This window comes from Pleurodeles waltl, chromosome 4_2 (genome assembly GCF_031143425.1).
Source record: "Pleurodeles waltl isolate 20211129_DDA chromosome 4_2, aPleWal1.hap1.20221129, whole genome shotgun sequence".
NCBI lineage: Eukaryota > Metazoa > Chordata > Amphibia > Caudata > Salamandridae > Pleurodeles > Pleurodeles waltl.
Genome location: NC_090443.1, coordinates 117,235,482 through 117,247,875, shown reverse-complemented (window position 1 = coordinate 117,247,875; position 12,394 = coordinate 117,235,482). Strand labels below are relative to the sequence as shown.

At 41.1% G+C, this 12,394-nt stretch overlaps 1 protein-coding gene across 2 annotated transcripts in view; it reads right to left on the bottom strand.

Moving 5' to 3' along the window:
- TFCP2 (transcription factor CP2) overlaps nt 1-12,394 on the bottom strand; it is a 348,159-nt gene that overhangs the window by 333,843 nt on the left and 1,922 nt on the right. For both annotated transcript variants that reach the window (XM_069230905.1, XM_069230906.1), the window contains exon 2: nt 12,019-12,182. In XM_069230905.1, coding sequence (XP_069087006.1) covers nt 12,019-12,182 — 164 coding nt within the window. The remainder of the gene's footprint in view (nt 1-12,018; nt 12,183-12,394) is intronic.

Here is a 12,394-nt window from a genome sequence, read left to right as displayed (position 1 = left end):
ATTTTGTGTAGTGGTGTTACTAAATGGTGTTATGCACGCATTTGCCTATCACCACTTCTGCTGAACCGATCTTTATTTATAAAAAACACATTGGTATTTTATTGCTTTTGCAACATTTACAAGGCAGACTGAATTTTTGTTTACACTAGAATATTAACTCCGATTTTTATTTCCACAAAGACCTGAACTATTTTGTCTCTATGCCACTAAATCCACCAAGATGCAAGATATACACATAGAATTGATGGCCTGCAGTTTATTGAATGAGATAGTATAACGTTACCCACGACAGTAAAGAGTCCAAAATGGTATGACCCTTGCGCTTTCCTAAGGGGAGCCAGAGAGACACTTTCCTTTCCCCTTGTTGCTTTCTGAATCTTTGCACATTCGTACATACCTTACACGGTTCTAACACATTCCCTCTGCCTTTCATTTTTTCTTGCATCAACCAAGTATTTCTGCTCGTCTACTTATGTCGTTTCAACACATTTTGAAAAAGGGACCACTTCCCATCGCAAGTTTACAACCATATGACCCACTCGAATCGTTTGTGACAACTAAAGATTATGTGCTACATGCTGCATTTCTAGTCGACGATGATACCTAGGTATAGCCTACAGCCAATATTAGCAGAATATACCCTCAAATAAATATGAGCAACTAACCCCTTGAAGCAGCACACCCTAAATGTCAAATACATTTATAACTAAGTAGCATGTGCTGATAACGCATGCTGGATTAGAAACAAAAAATACAGTTGGTGATTGCTAAAAATGAAATGAGGATGAAAAAAATATATATATATAAAAAATTTAAAAAAGGTAAGAGGCTCTTTAAAAGCAAAGCAAACGTGACCAAAAAAATAACATACTGGTAGGCAAGTCGCTTATGAGAGAGCCCACCACATGTTTATTGTATCCGGCAGTGTGGCTGCAAGAATCAGAAAAGATTAGATATATAACAGGGTGAGGCTGAGAAAAACAACCTGTTATCAGTGCGTTATGGACTATTCTCATTGTAGCCATACGGCATGATAAAAAGTAATTTGAGAAGCTCCCATAAAGTCTTTCCTTCACATTGATGAGTACTCAGCTAAAAGTCCCCAAATAAATAAACAAAAAGTCTAAAATTGGAACAACCCAAAGCACCACAAAATGTATTATTGGCAAAATACAAAAACATATTGTTGTTTTAGCCAAAACAGAGTACAGTGACAAGAAATACAAGTCCCCTATAAAAAGCAGGAACAAGGTGAACTTCTGCAGATAACCACGTGCGATTGTGATGTTCTTTAAAATATGAGGCGGAAAAACATTCTTTTTAGTTCTTAACACTATTAGTAAAGAACAAAACTTCCATGCTGGGTAATGGAGCACATTGCACGAAAGCAGAATAAAAATGAGATAATTAGTAACAAGACGTACAGAGTCAAATTAGTCTTTAAGATAAAACACTAAATATACGAATTAGTTGGTGAGCAGGTTGTTGTTTAGCATAATGTAAGTAGACCCAAAATCATGCTGCTTTACGGAAGGCTTGATTGACAGTTTTAGATTTCCAGCCTTTCAGAATTTCAAGGAGTAGGCGCAACGTATATTGAGTATCTTTCAAATCTCATGGAGTGTACAATTTGCCTTTCAGAAAACTGGGTAGGCTCTTGACAAGTTGATAGTGTGTGTTTGTAGACAACATGTGATGACACAAAATAGAGGATCCCCTTCCCAACAACACAGCATGAACAAAAATAGAGAAGCACCTGAATGCTCGTTTTCTGTTATACAATGGCCTGATGCAGAAAAAAAAAAGGCAGGTATTGGACTGGTTTGAAGAGCTGCTAACAAATGTACCAACCTGCATGGCTGCACCCATTGTAAGTTCCTGTCAAATATCATCTACAACCGCAAAAAAGAACCTCACCACCCTACATGTGACATCTTTACCCCACCCATTTTTGCTACTGGTGAGCGATCATTCATCCCAGGTGATCAGGGAAATCCTTTCAACACCTGCAGTCCAATGAATCCAAAGCGAGATTGTGATTGTGGAAGGAGTGCTTAAGAGAGAAGCATGAATTTCTAGGTTTCATCAAATCCTCATATTAATATACAAAGTTGTCTTCGATCTAGACAGCACAAAAAAGGACACTTGATTGCATAGAGGTTGCCCAGTGTAGGAACTGAAAGGCCCATGATTCGTCATAAAATCTCACATGGATACTAAGGACCAATCAAGGTAAAGAAGCTCTGTCTCTGTTCTTCGGATAACGGTAATTGATAGGACGTTTGTTATTTGTTATTTTGAATCACAGCTGTGCCTTGAATGGGACCAAGCACATTAAGTATTAGAATAGTTCTATGAAATGCTGCCTCAGAACAATAATTTTGTGGCGACTGGTGATATACTGTGGAGTTTTTCAGTAAGAAACTTGTTCATTTGGGAGACTCTAAAATAATTGTGTGACTTTACTGTTAGCTAACTAAAGAGCAGAGAGGATGGAGCACTGGTAAAATGAGCCACAGAAACCGGCTGACAGGTCAGATATTTTATTTTGCAGCAATTGTCCGAATACCTATCAAGACTTATACACACATATGATAACTGGTGTGCAAGGCCGGGAACATGGCGGCCGTACATTGAGCGTCTGCTGAGCTCCCCCGGGAGCAAAATGTTAGCCGCGGCGTGCAAGCCTTAGCCATTACCCAAGCGTATTCCTGCCAGGACATACCTCAGCCGGCTAGAGGCTCCATGACCCTGACGTGCATTACTTTTTCGGGCCGAATGTCCCTTTTGGTGGCCCCCGGGGCATCCTCCCCGAAGCAGTGGTTGGTATGGGGGAATTGTGGTAGGAAGTAGCCATGCAGGAACTGCAGCGAAACAGAGCATCCCGAACGCAAGCCCACAGTGGTGGTAGTAGCTTCAGCACAATTCTGGCATCAAGCTGCAGGGCCTCCCCGACAGGTTTAGAAACAAGCATTGGTGTACACCACAGTGCTTGGTTCTGGGGAAGTGGCAGAAGAACCAGGAGGCAATTAAAGCAGACAAGAGAGCTCGACGCCACACTTTTATGGATCAGCAAGGCCAAAACACTGAAAAGGTTATTGGTAAGCCCTCAAGGGTAAGTACAGTGTTGGAACTCCCTCCTACTATTTATAAAGATACGGTGAATGTTCAAAAGCCCATGCTGGGTGGTGTTGCGGGTGCTTCGGCTACGAAACTGGGGAAATCTATAAAGTTGCTCGGCAGGGGTATTGGCGGGAGTGGAAGGAAGGTACCAGCCCCGCTGGGCAAGATAACTTAATCGTTAAAATCCTTTATCAACGCTCAAGATGGCCTTTAAAGCGTGCCCTCGGTGTTAATTACTTTCTTGACAATGCTGGCACTGCCACACTTGGAGTCTCGTCTGGGATACTTTTAAAACCTTTATTTGGAGCGGTATTGTGGAGTGAGGCATACTTTAAAACTATGTCAGAACAGGCAGAATTGGACAAGCTCAAGCAAGAAGTGGAGGACTGGGGGGCTGCATTAGAGGCGCAATATGTGTCAGCAGATATAGACAGGTTCCTGAAGCAGCGGGAGGAGAGATAGCTAAATTTTAAAATTAAGCTGGAAACCATATGTAGGGAAAGGTGGCAGGCTGGGTGTTTCAAGCAGTTTGAGTACAGAGAGCAAGCTGGCGCATTTCTGGCATGGAAAGCGAGGATCAAGAAATCCAGGACTATCATTTAGGAGTTGGTAGTTAAACTCCCGGGGGGATGTTTCAAACAAAGCCAAGGACATCAAGGGTGCACTTTCTCTCCGTTTTCCACATTATATACCAAAGAGGTGTTCCCAAACCTGGACAAACTTAGGGTATGGTTGAGGGGTCTGGAACTACCTGGGCTAAAGGCAAAGGGAGCATGGAGGCTCAAATGACCCAGGAGGAAATTAGGGAACATCTGACTTGTATAAAAAAATTATAAGGTGGCAGGCCCCGATGCCATCCCCTTGAGCTCTATAGGCTCCTAAAAGAAGAGGTGGTGCCAGTAGAAGATCCTGTTTAACTTGATATATCAGAACAAGGTTCAGGCTCCCGATTCATGGAACGAAGCCATGATTACTTTAATTTTAAAGTCCGCTAAAAACCCTATGATGGCCGACCCTTATCAACCAATATCTTTATTAAATGCAGACTATAGGGTCTTCACAAGTATTTTGGATGGAAGGCTGTCCAAGCTAGCACCACAATTGGTTTATTCAGATCAGAAGGGCTTTGTGGCAAAGCAGCAAATACATGAGCTTACTCAGCAATTGATAGGCTCCAATGACTTAGACACTGCCCAAGAGATTCTCTTGGCAATGGTTACAATAAATGCTGCCAATGTATTGGATCGAGTGCGTTAGGTTTACCTTTGGGAGGTCTTGACAGTGCTCGGCTTCAGTCCCCCCTTTCATTTTGACCCTCAGAGAGCTCTTTAACCAGAATTTTACTAATGGGTTACCGACCAGGAGTTTTGATATTTGTAGAGGTAAGCGGCAACGGTGTCCTCCTCCCCTCCATCTTTTTGATATTTATATTGAACCGTTCACCCAGCATCTTGGAAAGGATAGCCAGATAATAACATTGCATTTTATTCTAAAGATTTGATATATATATATATATATATATATATATATATATACACACACACACACACACAGATACACACACATCAGTTCCTGCCCAGACTATCCAGAGGGTCAGTCAGTCATAAATTATTCTATTTGGCTTAAACCTTAAATGTATAAAAACAATAAAATGTGCAAAGTTCATCATAAAAATCCTATACATAAACTGTTGATTATACAAAATTCATTAAGAGGGAAATTCCCTTGTTACATAATACATTCACATGCATAATTCCTTCTAATTCTTATTATCAGACTATACTTGCCTGATTCATTAAATTGTTTCAGCCTTCAGCCAATTTCATTTCCTAATGATTCTTTAAAATACTACATGTTACCAAATTATCCCACATACAATTCTAATGGGACTTCGATCCTTACAGTGACATAAAGTGCAATTTCCGATTTAAAGTGCTCTACGTTTTGCCTCCAGCCTCTTTAATATATGGCAAATTTTCCATATTACCATGACCCACTGCAAAAAAAAATTTTTTTTTTTTTTTTAAACAATCTATTTGTGCCATTTCTAACTCTTTGTTCACCTTTACTCCCTACATTATACCCGGCACGATAAGTTCAGTTAAAACCCCTCTTAATCCTATTAGAAATTGGCCTAGCGCACAAATTACATTTAAAAATCTCATGTCTATTAGTAGCCTAAGCGCTTGATCCCGATTAATAATATAATATTCCTTAAAAACTGGTTTTAAAAACTTCTTCCGCACCTCTAAAAACCAATAACAGTCCAAAAGTAGGTGTTGCATGCTGAATTACTGATAAAGCCACATGTACATAAACCCTGGGTATCCCTGAGCAATGATTCTGCTTTAGGGTCCATATAGCCTGGATTCAGTCCAATTCGAAATTTTAACACTGCGTCCCTTAATCTTGAGTTAAGTAGAGCCTCTATATAGGGAACATTTTCCGGGTTCCTCCATCCCCCTACCATAGCCTGAGTTGAGATTTTACACTATTAATACTTCAGATCTATTTCTCTTGCCCATTCCTTCACTATTGTTCGCAATTTTTGTTTCGGGATCTGTGCACTGCACCACTGATTACCGGGTAAGATCTTCTCTAACTGTCCTCTCACTTGTAGCGCCCAATACGGTTCGCTTGTTGTTATTTCTTTTTTTACACAAGCTCACAATCTTACAGATCCCCTCATCTCTAATGCTTAACCAAAACCTCAGTGCTGCTTGCAGTCCCTGGTAAGTCCAAGCCGTCATTTGACATTCTACTCTTATAGCTTGTAACATACTCGACGGAGGTAACGATAGCAAACACTTTACACAAAAACTTTCTTCTATCTCAAAATTTAATTTCCCAAAAAGAGTGTTAGGACTTGCACCCCATATTGAAACTGGGGACGCACCATGGCATTAAAAGCAGAGATAACCGGCTGGAGGGAAGGACCCCCATATTTGCTACTAAATTGTTTCAATCCCCAGATCGATGATGAAGCTTTATTTTTTAAGGCTTCAATATGACCTTTCCATCTCAAGTCTGAGTCAAACCACATGCCTAAATACTTATATTTTTTTTAACTTCTCTAGTTTTGCACCTCCTAGCCGGTAAGCACAATCACTCTTCACTTTCCCTATGGACATAATTTTTGTTTTTTTCTAAATTTACTACCATTTTTTTCCTTTGGCAATAAGAATGGAACACCTCTAATTTCCTTTGTAAACCTAATTCCGTCACATCCATTATCACTAAGTCATCAGCATATAATAGGCAAGAAACATGTACACCATCCATTTTTGGGCATAGGCCTTTAACCTCCTGCAGCAACCCGGGCAGGTCTGACAGAAATAATGTCAATAATATTGGTGCCAACACACAACCTTGGCGCAAACCGTTCTTTATAGGGATCTTTTTTTACAATGAGCCACTCGTGTCTAAAATTACTTGGGCCCAATTTTGTGAGGGCAGACCCTGAAGGAGATATAATAAATCCAAATCAATCCTTAGCTGTCTTAACATGTCCCATAACAATTTCCTTTCTACCAAATCAAACGCAGCACGAAAATCCACAAAACAACAGAACAGATTTCCTCGCATTTCCATTGATTTTTTTGCTAAAGCCCACAAACTAAAGCTGTGGTCAATAGTCGAATGCCCTTCCTTAAATCCGCCTTGTTCTACAGGTCTGAAATCCTTTTCCTCTGCCCATTCTTTAATTAACCCCAGCAATATCTTTGTGACTACCTTTTCATCTACGTCTAATAAACTTATCAGCCGATAGTTTCATGGTTGTAATGGGTCCTCCTTTTTATAAATCGGTCTTATCATGGCACCCTTCCAATTCTCTGGGAAACGGTCGTAATCAAGAATTTTACAAAACGTATCACTGAAAAATGTAGTCCACCAATCAATGTTTTTTTTTTTATTATTAAAGCTGGGAGATTGTCTGGGCCAGCCGCTTTGGTTAGTTTAAGTGGTACTATGGTATCTTTTATTTTTTGTGGGGCAAAAGCTAGTCTCATATTCTCCCCATCTTCCTGATGACACAATATCCTACCTCTATATCGATGCCATCATATACAGTAGACAAATATTTATACCGATCCTCTTCTCCAACCAAGCACTGCATGGTTTCTGTTACTTTTCCCTCCCTTACCAACTGCCAGAAGCCCCTAATATTCTATGTTCTTATCACTTCGATCATTGTGTCCCAATTTTTACCGATATATTCCTGTTTCTTCCGTCTTATGATTGTTTTATAACTCTGTTTTGCCTGACAGAGCTGCACTTCTGTGTCAATAGTGGGTCTTTTCCTAAATTCCCTTTCTAATCTTCGCATCTTTTGCTTTCTGCACCTACATTCCCAATTAAACCATACTTTACTATTTATCTTATGTGGTTCACCCTTCATCTTTCCCACTTGCGTTTTTTATTTTATTTAGTTTTTAGGCAGTCAACCATTAATGCAATGCCCCTATTAACCTTTAAACATATCTCTTGGGTCTTCCTCCACTCTAAGATTTGGATAATTAACTATCAATTCATTAAGTGCTTCAAGACTACTTTCTGTGAGGCGGGTCGTTATTCTATGAGGATACTCAACTAACGCTATTAATGCCTTTTTCCTCCGATTTTTATCGGTTGACCAAATTATTAATCGAAGCGGCTAGTGATTGCTACCCTCTATATGCTCTACTTAAAAGTCCTGCACTTCTCCAAAAGACCAAGCATTTACAAAAGCATAATCAATGTGGCAAATCTGGTTGCCTATTCGAAAGGTCTGTTTTACCGGGCGATCCTTGTTCAAACGTCCATTTAGACAGAACGTACCTAGAGATCTTATTGTTCTTACTAAGGACAAGTCACGCGTGGAACATTCTACACATGGGAAGATGCTATTTGGAATTTGTGCAACAACAGTAGCTCCTTATACAATTTATCAATACTATAGGGATCAAGTTTGTGGTTAAAATCTCCCAACATTAGGGTCAAGTACCCTGATTTACCAATACTTAATAATTCCAGATCTTCCTCAAATAGACCCTGCTGAATGTCATAATCATGCAAATTCCCCGGTTGTATATATATACACATTGATTATTATTAACCGTTTGACACCTCCAATTGTATTATAAAGATCCACCTGGCCTGCCAATAGCCAACAACATTTAGTTTTTATTTCTGTAAACTTATTTGCTATTCTTGTTGAAGCTAAGGTTATTAGGCCCCCTGATGGGCGACCTATCCCTTGCCGTGTTGCTCCTCTGAAGAGTTTCATAAATCCATCTACTTGATCCGGTTCGTCGCACAACCAAGTTTCCTGGAAGCACATTATATCGCACTTTTCAAACTCTCATTTAAATAAGCCTTGTTTTTAAATGTTTTTTATAACCTCCTAAATTCCAGGAAAAAAAAAAATCAAAAGGCTGTGCGACTGGCTTAACTCCTAGTCCACGGCACTCAATTTGCCTCTCCTATAATTATCACGAGGGGCTCAAAACGATTCCGCCACTGTGGGTCAATATTTTCAGTAACTACAGTTACACTTAGACTGCCATTATTTCCATCCACGCACCTTCTTCGATTGTTATTATTTTGAGAATTACACTGCACCTGATTTGGCAACAAACCTGCATGCCACGCAAGGACCCTCCCATCTTGGGACTCACACCCTAACTCACTTTGCTGTACTAATCCTTATACCCTCTTTCCCTAACTCTGCCTCAGCTTGCAGTACCAGACGTCTAATGCATTCAGGGTAAAAGAGAGCTTTAGTCACCTCTTCCCCCTCCGAGCTTAGTATAAATCCTATTTGCTTGATATCTTCTGACTCAATTTCACATAGAATTGGACACCGGGCCAGAACTTCTAAAAGTCGGGTACGATTCAAAGGTTTTAACTTTCTGCGCCTTTCCCTCCCAATCTCTCTTCCCCAGGGTTCCAGATAGATCCACCTACCATTACTTCCACTAGGGCTCTCCCACTCTCTCTTTTCTTCAGATCCTTTGGGTTCCTTTACTTCCATCTCCACTGCCCTTCTATGGGTAACTTCCTTTCTTTTTCCTCGCTGGCTAACTTCTCTGTATGGAACACTAGGTACGCTAGATACTTTTTGTGATGTGGCCCCTTGCTCTAGGGCTACTACTTCCCACCCTGGGCCTCGGTCTGCCCTTATCAACCAATATCTTTATTAAATGCAGACTATAGGGTCTTCACAAGTATTTTGGCTGGAAGGCTGTCCAAGCAAGCACCACAATTGATTTATTCAGATCAGAAGGGCTTTGTGGCAAAGCAGCAAATACATGAGCTTACTCAGCAATTGATAGGCTCCAATGACTTAGCCACTGCCCAAGAGATTCTCTTGGCAATGGTTACAATAAATGATGCCAAGTTATTCAATTGAGTGTTAGGTTTACCTTTGGGAGGTCTTGACAGTGCTCGGCTTCAGTCCCCCCTTTCATTTTGACCCTCAGAGACTGTATGAGAGCTCTTTAACCAGAATTTTACTAATGGGTTACCGACCAGGAGTTTTGATATTTGTAGATATACGCAGCAGCAGTGTCCTCTCCCCCCATCTTTTTGATATTTATATTGAACCGTTCACCCAGCATCTTGGAAAGGATATCCAGATAATCTACTTTTGTTCACTGCATTCTAGCAATAACATTGCATTTTGTGCTAAAGATTTGATTATTTATATACACACATGCACACACATCGGATCCTGCCCAGACTATCTAGAGGGTTGAAAGACTGGCGGAATAATTTGGGGCCCTGTTGGGGTACACTGTGAATAACTACAAGTCAGAGGTGATGTGTTGGAATGTAGCAAACTGGACAGGGGAAGTGCAGACGGAGATGAAGTACTTGGGTATTGTCATTGTTAAACCCCTCGAGGCAATGCTCAGCATAATCTAGGGAAGGTGTCTAAAGAGATAGATTCCTTACTTGCTAGATGAAAGAATTTGACTTTAACTATCTATGGGCATGTGAATTGGATTAGGATGTCAGCCCTCCCTAAGCTGAACCACGTTTTTAACTGTATTCCACTTAAATTTCCAAAAATGTGTTATTGACAAGATCCAGGGGAAGATGAGCTTTATATGAGCCTCTGGGGGGGGCAAAGTCAGCTTGGATAAAGATGAGGCGTAAGCTTCTGAAAGTGGGCCGCTCACTGACGGACCTGTGCTGTAAGGCTTTGCAGTTTAAAAATAGCAGGATGCTACTGGGTAGTCCATATAGCTCAACATGGGGGGGGGGGGGGGGGGGGGGAAATCCTAGCAGAGATGGTCAAGGATCTGGGATCCGTCGGATTCTTATTTAAATTTGGTGCTCAAATTGCTTTTAAAAAGTATGGTTAAAAGTCCTAAAGGCCACACTGTGCTTCTGGATCAGGGATAGGAAGATTTTGGGAATATACTATTATTCACATTTTGCAACTATTTGGAACTCCCCGGGCACCACAGAGTTCCAGCGTGACAAGCCGAGCCTCTCATTAAGGAAGGCGAGGCATTGACACCTGGCGGGGAGTTGTTTTCAGTTCAGGGGGCCTTATTCTGGGAAGTACTGAAATCGAAGACTGGGGGATCCCTATCGAGGTTAATATTTGCAGTTGTCTTCCTCACTCTGCAGTGTTAATCAGGAGAAGGGGAAGTCCTAGGAGGATGAGTTATTACTACAGGATGTGAGGCCTAAGTGTAAGGAGGTTGCCACCTGGTACTGGACGTTTTTGGAAGCCGGTGACAAGAAAATGGCAGCGCCCCAGTCAGCCGGGTAGGAATCATACAGGGGGGGTAGACTTAAATTTCCTGTGGCTAGCATCTTTGAAGATGCTGGATTTAGTGGTTAAGCCTGCAAATTTGAAGCAAAATAATTTCTTTACCATCAGCAGCTATTCTGGACTCCTCAGAAGATTGCAAAGTTTGTGCAGGCTCCCACCCCAAGGTGTCAAAGGTGTGGTCTTCTAAAAGCTAACGATGAAGACTTATTTTTCACCTGTCCTGGTGTTAGAGGTTTTTTGGAGGGCATGGAGATCGTCATTGAGGACATCCTGAGGGTCAACATCAAATTAAGTCTTGAGCTAGTTCCGCTGGGGGTGGATATGGTGTCAGGTGGCCTCTTGAGTATAACACACAGAGATTTGCTGTTGTATATTTCACTTTTGGCCAGGAGAGAGATCTACAAACGTTTAACAGACCAATTCCCTCTCACTGTAACAGATTGTCTCAAAGGGGTATGTTGGACCTGCCATTTGGACATTGGGGTAAGGCTGATGGGACTAACAAGGTTGGGACGATTTTCTAAGGTGGATCGGTGTGTGGGTACCAGAATCTGCTGAATAAATGGTCCTATGATTACACCTGGCGCCGCTATGGGTGACAAGTCTACTGGCTCAGTCGGTGCGGTGAGGTCTTGGCAAATGCAGGAGGCTGAGGGTCAGATAACAATAACAACTGATAAATGGTCTAAGTTTGCAAAAGCAATGGTGGAATGAGAACCAAAAAAAAACAAAAAAACAGGCTTATACAGATAAAACGTACTTGTGCATGTGGATAGCAAGCACCTAGATGAATCATAACCACTTGCACTGTCTTGTTCCAGACTTAACAGGAACTTAAACCAGTAAAAGCATTGTAAATTAACCCCATCGCAACCATCCATTTACCAGTCTCTCCCTTCCCTATTGCTTTTACCGCTGACTTTCCAATAATAGTCATCAATGAGAAAAGCCAAGTATATAATTGAATGAATGAATGACACAACGCAGATAACTATATGCTATATAATATCTCACCACTGACACATAGACTAGATAATGGTATGGGAAGATGGTTTTACGTTAGCAGTTACGTACAATAAAAGTGGTAGGAATACCAAAGAAAATAGGCACATTTGGTAAACTCATACCTCATGCTGTAGGCTCCAGCTCCCAACTCCTGGCCAATCCCGGAGAGGCTGGCATCGAAATCCTGTACCAAGCCTGACTCGATGACTTCATCTGCAAGCGGCAGTTTGAGAGCCCAAGCCATTTTAATCCACTGGTTCTGCCCGGCAGCCCTCAAAGTAAACCCCTGCAAAAAAAGTCCTTTCTGATAATTAAAAATTGTTTTATGGACTATCCTTTTGATAACAGTCCGGGAAAAAGCATACTGCAAAGTGAAAAACGTGAGACAAGAAAAATGAAATATATAACTTCACTGTTTCAGTTGGTCGCTGCCTGAATCCTCATACTTGTTGAATGATAGATCAGTGCAAATTAATGGCGACAGAAACGCTTAAGGTG